At 37.7% G+C, this 13,522-nt stretch overlaps 1 protein-coding gene across 1 annotated transcript in view; it reads right to left on the bottom strand.

Moving 5' to 3' along the window:
* Positions 1-13,522, bottom strand: part of STAM (signal transducing adaptor molecule (SH3 domain and ITAM motif) 1) — a 100,684-nt gene that overhangs the window by 15,975 nt on the left and 71,187 nt on the right. Inside the window, exons 4-6 of the mRNA XM_006869904.1 lie at positions 10,628-10,718; positions 5,207-5,399; positions 4,180-4,274 (exon numbers count right to left, since the gene is read on the bottom strand). Coding sequence (XP_006869966.1) covers positions 4,180-4,274; positions 5,207-5,399; positions 10,628-10,718 — 379 coding nt within the window. The remainder of the gene's footprint in view (positions 1-4,179; positions 4,275-5,206; positions 5,400-10,627; positions 10,719-13,522) is intronic.

The raw sequence follows: 13,522 nt of genomic DNA, 5'->3' as shown, positions 1-13,522 counted from the left end.
AAAACCTACAGAAAGAGGTCCAAATGATTAATAATAGAATATCAGAAATGGACAATACATTGAAAGGGCAAAGGAATAGAATTGAAGAGATAGAAGCCAGAACTAGTGAGCTAGAAGATAAATCTCTCAACACTACTAAGATAGGGACTGCGGTTATCAACATGCATTTAAATATGATTTTTGGAGTCCTGGTGTGGTGCTGTGGGCTAACGGGTCAGACTGCAAAGTCACTTGAACTGAAAAGTCGGTGGTTCAAGCTCACCAGCTGCTCCTTGGAAATCCTATACAGGGTTGCTTTGGGTCGGACTTGACTCAACGGCACTTAACAATAACACTATGATTTTTATATTGATAGAAAATATATTTAGTTTTTCCATAAAACTTTTATATTAGCCTTATCTTGCATGTCAAAGTTTTTCATGAAAAATGTAAAACAAATAAACTAGAGAAAGCAAAATGAACCAAATACATACATGTGTACATGCATATATGTATCGTATAATACAAATCAATTTCACTGTATCTTACTGCACCTACAAAACAAAACAGAACTAAGTAGGCAGACTTCTCTCTCTGGCAGGTTAAATGAAGTGGACCTCAATTTCCCCATTTAAAAACAAACATGTTGTGGGGCTAATGTTACCATCTTCCCAATCTTGAGAACTATAATACCATTATATAAACCTATGCTCATGTTTCTGTTTTAGATGATTCAGAATAAAATATATGAGAAAACTAGAACATTCGTATTGAAGTTGTATCACTGTGTGATGAAGAAAAAAGAACACATGAAATCTTGGACTGGATCAGGACCCAAAGTCTAAGACAACTGCATCCTTTCCAATAGCTGACTCAGGACAGAAAACAAGCAAAGAAAGAAACAGCACTTCCCGTGCAGATTTGAAAAAACAAAACAAACAAACAAACAAAACCCCCCAAATGCTGTGTACTGCCACAAAGCAAGGTCCTACAATATGTTTTTTAGTTCTAACTAGAACTTCATTAAAACAATGGGCACTGGAAGGGCTGGCTGGTTGGAAGTTTAGGGAGATATGTGAACTCCTAAGCCCTTCACTCTTACCTGGCTGGGGCTAGGGCTGACATGAAACAACCAGCTGATCTGAAGTGCAGGGAGGTGTGTGTGAACTCACAAACTTGCAGATAGTATCCATTTGACCTAGTCTGGATGACCAGAACTTGGCCAGATGAAGATAAAGAGGTTTGATACTACAGGTATTGTATAAATGTTTACAATTTGATGAACTGGACTTTGGCTACGGATGCAGTTACTCAAAATTACAACAGGTATGGAATAATCTTCATATCAATTAATAAGCTTGCTTCCTCAGAATACTGGGCTGACTGTTATTGTTAGTGCTATTGAGTCTATTCTGACTTATAGCGACCCTATAAAGGAGTGGTTGGTAGATTTGAACTTTAAATATTGTACTCAGCAGTCAAGGCACTGGCTATCAAAAACGGAGAGCTATAAAGGCATTCTATGACTGACTTATAAGCTTTCGAGCGTATTTAGTTTCAGAATGAGAAGGGTTAGGTAGAATTCCAAATGAATAGTTTTCCTCTTTTACAGATGGATCTGTGAAAGAGGATGGGGGGATAAAGGTGATGGGAATTCATGATTCTATTGTGAGTAATTGTTAGCAAAACTAATTGCGATTGGCATCACTGTAATTGTAGAAGATAACTAAACTAGGGGAATAGCTAATCTTTCATTTCAGGAAATGACGATCCCAGACCATCAAGAAGGAAGAGCATGAGTGGAATGTGGGATCCTACCTACAGCAGAGACCGTGGTAGAGGTGGTGGCATACAGACACAGAGCAGCTTTGGGCTCTAAGCACATGGACTGAATAAGGGTATGTGCCAGCAGGCAAGAGACTGGCTTGCAGAATGGGCCCTTTGGATATTTAAATGAATATATATTTTTTGTTTTTTATGTGTATATTAAATATTTTATTTTTGTTGTGTTCATTTGTGAAATACACAATGTAAATGGGAAGACACAGGAAAGAAGTAGGATAACTTGCTGCAGGGAGGGAATGTAATCACTGAGATGAAAAAAAACCCATATAATTTGTTGGATGTAAAGCTGATAATCCTGTCTGTAAACCTTCACTCAATTCACAATAAAAGTTAAATAAATGAACGAATGAATGAGGACTGTCTCCACAAAAGTGATGCAATACATGGTGGCAACAACTATGAAAGCGTATTGTTTTATTTGTTGTTGTTGTGAAGTGCCGTCAAGTAGATTCCGACCCATAGCGACCCTGTACAGGGTTTCCACCAACCTTGCAGTTCAAATGGCTCTGCAGTCTGACGCTTTAGCCCACAGCACCAAACCAGGAGTTTATTACAGATCTAAGCTCTGGTAGCGTAGTGGTTATGAATCAGGCTGCGAACGGCAAGGTCAGCAGTTCGAAACTACTAGCTGTTCCGCGGGAGAAAGATGAGGCTTTGTGCTCCAGTAAAGATTTACGGCCTCAGAAACCCTGTACAGACAGCGTCACTATGAGTCAGAACCGACTCCACGGCACAAAGCCACCATCACCATAATCTCTAGTTTGTTATTACAGCATTCTCTTTAAAGAGACTAGTGTTCTTATGTTTTTAAAGTTGTCTTTTTACTGTTACATGTATAGGCACAGGATTCAAAAAGTTTGTGGAAAAATTCCATGATCTTTCAATTCCATTTTCCATGAACTTTCTGAAGCCTCCTAGTATTTATGTATCACTTATGCTGGTGTGGAGCTATAGGATAAACACTGGAATGGTAACCAAGTTCACCAGCTCAAACCCAAAAACCAGTCTTGGAGACCCTATACAAGGTTTTTATGAATTGGAACCAACTTGACGGTATACAACAATATTATTCTATAGCTATTTATGTAGCCTGCATTCAGGATAAGATTCCCTACTAGATGATAGATAAAAAGAAGACTAAGACAAAGAACCTTTCCTAAAATTTTTGTAAATTAAAACAGACCAGGCATATTTTAAAAATTTCTTTTGAACACTTGTATCTGGTACCATTAAAAACATGAGATATTTGTCAGATAATTTGTTTACCAATTTATATGCAAAAATTCCTTTAAAATTGTAAACATGTCAATTGCTGATAGAAATCAACAATTTAAACATATTTCTGTGTTCTTAAACAGAGATAGATTATGAAAAGTATTTCTTAATGACTCAAAGTCATCATTATAAAGATTCTTTAATGTACAGTAATTTTATATAAGGTGATCTGGTATGGCATTGTAGGAGAAAGCACTAGACCACAAGGTTGGTCTGAACTACAAGGTTGGCACTTCAAATCCACTAGCCACCCCTTGGAAACCTTATACAGAGTCTCTATGAGTTGGGACCAACTCGACATCACTTAACAACACAACAATATTTACATGCTACTGAGAGTTAGGAGGTCCTAGCATGGCACTACAGGATAAGCACTAGACTGCTAACCTGAAGACTGGCAGGTCAAACTCACCAGCCACTTCTTGGAAACCCTATATAGGGTCACTCTGAGTTGGAATCAACTCGATGGTACTTAACAATAACAACTGAAAGTTGCATCTCCTATAATTATTAATGCCTGCCACTAATACCACTTTTCCTTCACAGCCTTTCTTTCTTTTTTCCTAGCATGCAATGATTTGGAGACTAAGGAAAGTCAATTGTTGTTTACAGGCCACTGTTTCCAAGTTTGGGGACAGATCCTAAAGAAATGGTCCCAACCTTTGAAAACAATTCTTTTTCAAGTTATGTTGTATTTGTCACAATTTTTTCAGTTGATGATAAGGAAAGCACATATTGTATGAATTCCACAATACTTTTTAATGGTTTTTCAATGGTATCTATGTTGTTACTGTTAAGTGCTGTCACTTCAGTTCCGACTCACAGTAACCCTGTATAGGGTTTATGAGGAACGGCTAGTGAGCTTGAATCTATAAACATCTGATTTCTGTTTTTAAAAAGTTCATGGTCTGTCTAAACATAACGTTGGTATGATCTACTACCTAGGGAGCTGCATTTACAATAGACACCTAGGAAGCACTAACGTTTACATGCCATTGCTTCACAAAGTTGAGCTTGGTCAACTTTCAGTAAATGGAGGGTTGTGAATTATCATTCACTGATATATGTAAAATTACTTACTCATTTCTGGTTCAGCAGTGAGATCTGCAGTCACAAAATTAGAAGGAAATAACCCTATGCCTTGATGGGTTTCACCTTTCCACCAGTTGGGGTCACTACAATGAATAAAAAAGAATGTTTTACTATAATAAAGATTTTTACCTTTATATATCTATTATTATCAGATTTGAATCTCACAGTAATCTACAGATGGTCATGATGGTATCTTTACTGTAAATAAAAACTGAGGCCTTAGAGAAGATAAAAAAAACCCAACACAGTCCTTTGTCTATTTGAAGGTTGATGGACATCTTTGAGAAAAGGCCCCCACATTTAGCCAGGCCCCTCAAAAGAACACATGTGACAGATAATCCCACATGCACCAAAATCTTCACTAGGAGCACACTTTCACATAAAGCCACACTTACCACTGTATGCCCAGAATCTTGTATGAGAAAAGCTAGTAAGTACTCAGAAACATTTTGAATGATTAAATGCCCAGGGTTTATGCAGCCTACAGCTACTAAGCACACATTTTACCTCATTTTCTTCCACTCAGGAAACCTTAAATCTAGTCTAATTTCTCTTTTAAAGTCATTTAGTACCAAAATCGAGTCCTGGTGTGGTACTATTGGATAAGCATTGGACTGTAAAATTGGTTTGAACTGCAAGGTTGGTGATTCAAACTTATCAGCAGCTCCTTGGAAACCTACCAAGGGTCACTATAAGTTGGAACCCACTCAACAACTTATAGTGACAACAAACCACAACAGTACTTAATTATTAAAAACAACCCATTTCCAATAATATTAAGCATCACAAACCTGAAGTTAAAAAAAAGTCCTATTATGTTTTTATGTGTATAAATAAATACACATAATTCTCTATATTTTCTAAAATATTAACTCCTCTACTAATGAAAATATCTGACTCAACTGTGTTTTATTATTATTTATATCTGGTAACTATATTCAACAGGAATAATATAAATAAAAATTAATGTTACATATTTTCATCATTGTTCAACTTTCTTAATTTTAACTGTTACCTGTCATCAAGAACTGTAATAATTTCTCCAGCTTTAAAAGTTAGTTCATTATCTTCAGCAGCTTCAAAGTCATAAATAGCACGAACTTTTCGACCTTCATGTTGATGGTTAGTTAAGAGATTGGATGTGCTTGGATACAAACTGGAGAGTGTGGTTGGCTGTTGCCTTTGTTCTTTCAGGGACAACTCAATAGCTGAATAACAAAGGTTTTCAAAGACTCAAAATGTTAGTACATCAAACAACCCGAAGAAGAACAAAATATATTTGAAGATAACTCAAAAAACTTCAATGTATTCTTTTAAAAATAATCTTGCTGGAATCTAGGACATATTATGATATAAATCATGCTGTCAATTTGATTTCTTCATTCATAATTGAAAGTTAAAAATAAATAAAAACATTGCATAGTATGATGAACTGTTATTTTTAAGGAAAGGATACATTTTAAATTACTCTCTTCTGGGTAACAAAAAGATGTAAGTTCTTAAGACACATAATTGTTTTTTTAATTTACCTGCTGACATTTTTTTCGTGTATTTCTTTAATGTGTTCTTATAGCTTAAGTTCCCAAAATAAAATAAAAATCACAAAAGAAGTCACTGTTTAAACCTTACTAGAGACATACTAAATCAGGCAGGCCTCAAAGGTAGTCCTTCAAAATCTGTACTTTTAGAATTACCTTTGGAGCAATAAAATAAACAGTCTAAGAATTGAAATTCGGAAATAACTTAATAAAAACTCACCTAACAAATAACTCAAAATAGATCTTAAATATGTCTAGTCTTTCTGTCTCCACTACCACTCTCCCAGAGCATACGTCACCTGGACTGCTGCTGTACTTGTACCCTCTACACAGACTTCAGTAGTCTGGTTTCACCCTAACCATAGCCCTTTCTTTCTGTTTACCTCTGACCTAGGTTGTTAAAAGACCTAATATAGAGACAATAAAACCATTAAAAAAAAAAATCATACAAAACTAAAGTATACATTAAAAACCAAGAGAAGATATATAAATAAGATATAACAAGCAAAAGAATAATATTCAAAACATAGCCTTTATACATAATGTAATTTAAAAAAAAAAGAAAAAAAAAACGACTCAAGGGGGAAAAAAGGCAGTGCACTAAATGAGAAATAAGAATAGTCAGAAAATATTAGAATTTACTCAGGATCTTTAGTAATGAAGTAAATAAAAATTAAAATAACTAGAAACCATTTTAAATCTATCACATTCACAAAAGTCAAACTCTGGCAATACCAAGTGATATTTTTATATCATCTCAATACCAGAAGATATTTTCATCCATTGCTGAAAGAAAAAGTCACACAAACATTAAGCAAAACTAAAGACGTGCCTACCCTGTTGTTATTGTTGTTGGGTACCATTGAGTCGTTATCGACTCATAGTGACCCTATGTACAACAGAACGAAAACCTGCCCAGTCCTGCGCTAACTTCACAATTATTGCTACATTTGAGCTCATTGCTGCTCCACTGTGCTGATCAATCCATCTTGTTGGGAGTCTTACACTTTTTCTTCAACCCTCCACTTTACCAAACATTGTATTTTTCTCTAGGGACTGGTCCCTCCTGACAATATGTCTGAAGTTATGAGAGATTTAGTCTGGCCATTCTGGCTTCCAAAGAGCACTCTGGCTGATTGTACTTCTTCCAACACAGATTTATTTGTTCTTTTGGCAGTCCATGGTACTTTTAATATTCTCCTTCAACACCATAACTCAAATGCATCAATTCTCCTACGGTCTACTTTATTCACTGTCCAACTTTCACATGCATATGAGGTTATTAAAAACACAATGGCTTGGATTAGGTGCACCTTACTCCTCAAACTGACATTTTTTGCTCCTGAACACTTTATAGAGATCTTGTACAGCAGATCTGCCTAATGCAATACATCATTTAATTTATTGACTGATGTTTCCATGAGTGTTGATCCCAGCAAAATGAAGTCTTTGACAACTTAAATCCTTTTTTGTTTACAATGAGATGCGCTGCGACCGAAGGCTGTAGGTCTTTGATCTTCATCAGAAAATATTTTAAGTCGTCTTCACTTTCAGCAAGCAAGGTAATATCATCAATACACTGCAGGCTGTTAACGAGTCTTCCTATAATCCTGATGCCACATTTTTTGTTCATATAATTTAACTTCTAGAATTATGTGCTCAGCATACACACTGAATTAACTATGTGGAAAGAGTACAACCTTGGTGCATACCTTTCCTGACTGTAAACCATTTGGTGTTCCCTTGTCCTGTTCTAACAATTGCCTCTTGATCTATGTACAGGTTCTTCATGAGCACAAGTTTTCCAAAATACTCATTCTCCACAATGATGCCCATAGCTTGTTATGATCCACACAGTTGAAACTCTGCGTAGTCAATAAAAAACATGTAAACATCTTTCATTCTCTGCTTTTAGCCAAGATCCACCTGACATTAGCAATGAAATCCCTCATTCCACATCCTCTTTTGAATCCAACTTGAGCCTCCAGAAGTTGTCTGTCAATGTATGGATGCAGCCATTTTGTATTATCTTTAGCAAAAGATATTAATGACATTGTCTGATAATTTCTGCATTCTGTTGGGTCACTTCTCTTTGGAATAGGCACAAATATGAATCTATTCCAATTAGTTGGACATGTAGTTGCCTTCCAAAATTCTTAGTAAAGTGCAAAGCCATCAGTTCAAGCTTACCAGCTGCTCATCCAAAAATCTGTACAAGGTCGCTATGGGTCAAAACTGACTGGACAACACTTAATAACAACCCACCAGAGTTTGCTGAAAAATTTCAATTTGCATTCCATCAATTCCCAGGACCTTGTTCTTTGCTACTGCCTTCAGTGCACCTTGGACTTCTTCATTCAGTACCATTGGCTCTTCATCATACACTACCTCTGGAAATGGTTAAACATCAACCGTCTCTTTTTGGTACAACGACTCTGTATATTCCTTCCATCTTCTTCTGATACTTTCTCCATCATTCAATATTTTGCCCATATTTAGTAACACATAACTTACCTACTGCCATAAAGAAGAATCTGACCCTGGTTGTTATAAAGTGTTGTCGAGTTGGGCCCGACTCAGAGACCTTGTGTAGAAGCGGCTGGTGAGTTTGAACAGCTGAACTGGTAGTTCAAACTCACCATGCAGTCTACTGTTTATCCTACAGCACCACATTAGGACTTTACAATCCTATATAGGGTTCTGACACTGAAAATCTTGACGGGAGCAGAAAGTCTCATCTTTTTTCTCCACACAACAGTTGGTGGGTTTGCATTGCTGACCTACTGGCTAACAGCACAATGTCAAACCCACATTACCACACATAAGAAAGTTATATCTATGTATGTTGTTGTTGTTTTGTGCCATGGAGTCGGTCCTGACTCATAGTGACCCTGTACAGGGTTTCCGAGGCTGTATTTCTTTACGGGAGCAGAAAGCCTCATCTTTCTCCCGCAGAACAGCTGGCAGTTTCGAACTGCTAATCTTGCAGTTCACAGCCCAATTTGTAACCACTACGCTAAAGGAGCTCTGGTAGCGTAGTGGTTACGAATCGGGCTGTGAACCGCAAGTTAAGCAGTTCGAAACTACCAGCGGTTCCGCGGGAGAAAGATGAGGCGTTCTGCTCCAGTAAAGATTTATAGCCTCGGAAACCCCTGTGCAGGGTCGCTATGAGTCGGAACCAACTCCACGGCACTTAACAACAACAACAACAACGCTACCAGAGCACCTTGTACCTACGTATATGTGAGAACAAGTACAAAGATACTCACTACAGCATTATTTGTTATAGAAAGAAATTAGGAACAGCCCAAATGTCCATCAGTTGTTGTTGTTAGATGTCAATGACTTGGTACCGACTCACAGCAACCCTATGCACAACAGAACGAAACACTGCCTGGTCCTGGGCCAACCTCACAATTGTTGCTAAACTTTAGCCCATTGATATTACCACTTTGCCAATCCATCTCACTAGGGGTCTTCCTCTTTTTCTCTGACCCTCCACCTTACCAAACATGATATCCTTCTCGTGACTGGTCCCTCTTGACAATATGTCTGAAGTATGAGAGATGAAGTCTGGACATCCTGGCCTCCAAGGAGCACTCTGGCTGCACTTCCTCTAACACAGATCTGTTGGTTCTTTTGGCAGTTTGTGGTACTTTCAATACTCTCCTCAAACACCGTAATTCAAAAGTATCAATTCTTCTATGGTCTTCCTTATTTACTGTCCAGCTTTCACATGCATATGAAGTTACTGAAAATACCATGGCTTGCATCAGGCGCACCTTAGTCCTCAAGCTGACATCTTTGCTCTTCAACACTTTAAAAAGGTCTTGTGCAGCAGACTGTGCCTAATGCAATATGTCATTTGATTTCTTGACTGCAGCTTCCATGAGTGTTGATGGCTGATCCAAGAAGAATGAAATCCTTGACAACCTAATGCCATGTTTTTCTTCATATAGCCCAGCTTCTCAGATTATTTGTTCAGCATACAGTTTGAATAAGTATGGTGAAAGAATACAACAACCCTGTCGCTCATCTCTTAAATTTAAACCATTCAGTATTTCCATTTTCTGTTTGGACAACTGCTTCTTGGTCTAAGTACAGATTCCTCATGAGCACAATTAAGTGTTCCGGAATACTCATACTTTGCAATGTTGTCCATAGCGTGTCATGATACACTCAATGGAAAGCCTCTGCGTATTCAATAAAGCATAGGTAAAGTTGCATTTTGAGTGTCTTCCAACCTGAGGGGCTCATTGTCTGGCACTATATCAAGTAGGGTTTCTCTGCCATTCATAAGGTTTTTAGTGACTAAATATTCAGAAGTAGTTCATCTCTTCCTTTTCCTAGTCTGTCTTCATCTGGAAGCTCATCTGAAACTTGTCCATTGTGTGAGATCCTGCTGGCATTTAAAATATGTGTTGCATAGCTTCCAGAATCACAGCAACTCACAAACCACCACAGTACAACAAACTGACAGATGAGTGGTGGAAATGTCCAACAGTAGAATAGAAAAACTATACTTATTAATTTACTGAATACTAAAACAACTGAACTTGATTATATGTCTTAACTCAGTGTTGAGTAAAAAGTTACAGAGTGTACTTAGACTATAATATTATGAAAAAAGAATTTATGATGGATACAAAACAGTACTTTACATTATTTATAGGGAAAAATACGCAGTAAAAATATAATAAAAACAGACTGAAATGATACGTATGATAGTGCTTTTCTTAAAGGAAGAGAGGAAGAAAATGATACTAGCAAGGGGAATGGAAATGATTCTAGCTTTGGCTGTAAAGTCCTACTTATTTTATTTCTAAATGTCTTAGGTGGGAGAATTTAAATCAGAGCAAACCGGCTTATTCTCACCATTAGGAACTTACTACACGCACCTTTTGCTAAGTCTTCTTCTTCCTTTTTGTTAGCCACAGTTTCAGGATCCTTTGCTACCAGAGCAGGGCTTGCTTTTGCTTGTTCCGCAGCCTAGCACAAAGAAAGGAAAATAGTTCTTGAGAACTGTTCTCCAACTTTCCAACCCTTGCCCGACACAAGAACTTGCAAGAAGAAAGACCTTTCTCATCAAGCCCCCGCATTTCTGAATGCAGAAATTCAAAACAGAACACAGGCTCTGTTTTAAAAGAAGAGGGAGAAAAGGCAAAACTGGGAGAAGACACCACCATGTGTTCCTCAGATAGCCTAGGCTCCCTCTCCTAGATGTGTGCAAGGAGGTTAAACTAAAAGCAGACCACATGTAACTTGGAGAAAAACAGACTAAACAGAAGAGATTTTAAAATTTGTTAAAAAATTCTAAGATCAGAAAAGGGATTAAGAAAGGGAAAAAGAAGACTACTATTTAAAAAAAAAAAAAACAAAAAAACACAGTATTTTCAATTGTTATATTTTATTATTTGTTTCCAGGTCAAAAATCAGGATGCAATCTTCAGCACCTGATTTAGAGTCCACATAACAATATAAATGCTTATAAAATTAACCTATTTTACAAACCAGGAAACAAATAGCTTAACAATATGTGAATTTACTAGTTTATCTTAAACATATTTTATAGGTAAGGAAATTTTTAAAAAAGAAACAAGGAAAATCAGACTCCAGACTAGCTTGCCCAGGGTCATTTCCAACCATTCTACCAGTTACCAGAAACTGCTATCAGTTACTGAGTAGTCTTGTCTATGTGTATTTCCACACCTCTGGCATATAATTGCTTCTTTTTTCCTATTCACATCTTCCCCAGAGTTTCAATTCACCAGTCAATAAACAACTAGCTATAATGTCATTTCTAATATCAAAATTTCCTAATTGCCTTATCCAACCATTCCCTCTTATGCAGTGAAATAAAATACGAAAGGTTTAGTGCAAAACCGATATTCTCCCATGTAAACTATCACTCAATTCACAGTAAAAACTTTAAAAAAAGGTGTGGCGCTGTGGGTTAATGCGCCAGACTGCAAAGCCGTTTGAACTGCAAGGTCGGTGGTTCCAGCTCACTAGCTGCTCCTTGGAAACCCTATCTAGGGTCGCTAAGGGTCGGAATCGACTCAACAGCACTTGACAACAACAACTCAGTATATATCACGCTGAGAGAAAAAGGCCAGATGCAAAAGAATACATAGTGCATAATTACATATATATGAAATTCTAGAACAAATGAAACTAATTTAGTTAAAAAAAGAAAGAATGCAAGCTTGAAGTCAGGCAGGCATGGGTTCAAATCCCAGATCCAACAATTGCTAGCTATATGATCTAGTGTGCATTAACCTCCTTGTGACTCAAGTTCCTCATCTGTAAAGTCAGAGTAGCAGCAGCTACACTTCATAGGTTGATGAGTAGATTAAATGAATACATGTCACAATCAGAAGAGATGGGACCTACTCAGGGTTTAAAACAACGTTGTCTCATGGGGTTTATAACATATATGAATAGACATATATATGACAATTATAGCATAAAAGAAAGAGCTCTGGTAGCGTAGTGGTTATGAATCGGGCGGCAAACCTCAGGGCCAGCAGTTCAAAACTACCAGCTGTTTCACGGTACATTACAACTAACTAGCATGAAAGATGTTGGGAAGAGTAAGGGCACTTATGTTGTTGTTGTTAAGTGCTGTTGAGTTGGTTCCGACTCACAGCGACCCTGTACAGGGTTTACAAGGCTATAAATCTTTACAGAAGCAGAAAGCCTCATCTTTCTCCTGCAGAGCAGCTGATAGTTTCGAACTGCTGACCTTGAGGTTTACAGCCCAATTCTTAACCACTATGCTACCAGAGCTCCTTAAGGGCACTTACACAGACAAGTAAAAGGTTTGGACATTTTACATGAAATGATATATTAATTAAAAGTATAGTGACAGCAAAAGGTAAAGAATGCAAACCCAGGGCAATCATTAAATATATACGGAATTTTAAAATATATTCAAATTACCACATGCACAGTGACAGCAGTCAGAACAACGTCTGGCACATACTGTTACTGCTGCTGTTAAGCGACATCAAGTTGGTTCTGACTCAAGCGACCCTGCGTAGGGTTTCTAAGGAACGGCTGGTGGCTTTGACCCTCCACTATGTAGTTCATATCAATCTTGCGGTCCAATACTTATCCTATAGCGCCACACCAGGCACATATTAACAGACAGCAGTTTCTATTAAAATCTGGCTGTATGTCTGTCTCCACAAGACATAAAGCTCCTTGAAGGCAGGGGCCAACGTGCCTAAATAAAAAAGCACTCAATAAGTGTTTATGGAGTGAATGAAAGTCAAAATTTTCAACATTATAGTAAAATACAAGTTCTATATACTTCAGTTAATGTTGTTGTTATTGTCAGGTGCCATCGAGTCGGAACCGACTCATAGCGACCCCATGCACAGCAGAACGAAACAATGCCCGATGCTGGGCCAACCTCACTACCGCTGCCACACTTGATGTCATCAATGATGCCAACTGGCCGATCCAGCTCACTGGGGGGGTCTTCCTCTTTTTCTCTGACCCTCCATCTTACCCAGCATGACATCCTTTTCCAGCGACTTTTCCCTCCTGACAATATGTCCAAACTATGAGGCGAAGCTTAGCCATCCTTGCCTCCAAGGAGCACTCTAGCTGCACTTCTTCCAAAACAGATCTATTGGTTCTTTTGGCAGTCTATGACACTTTTAGTATTCTCCTCCAACGACACAATTCAAAGGCATCAATTCTTCTACGATCTTCCTTATTCACTGTCCAGCTTTCGCTTTCGCATCCATATGAGGCTATTGAAAATACCATGGCTTGGGTCAGGC

The sequence above is a fragment of the Chrysochloris asiatica genome, unplaced genomic scaffold, assembly GCF_000296735.1.
Source record: "Chrysochloris asiatica unplaced genomic scaffold, ChrAsi1.0 scaffold00137, whole genome shotgun sequence".
Lineage (NCBI taxonomy): Eukaryota > Metazoa > Chordata > Mammalia > Afrosoricida > Chrysochloridae > Chrysochloris > Chrysochloris asiatica.
Note: the sequence above shows the minus strand (reverse complement) of the source record. Positions and strands in the feature narration are given on the sequence as shown.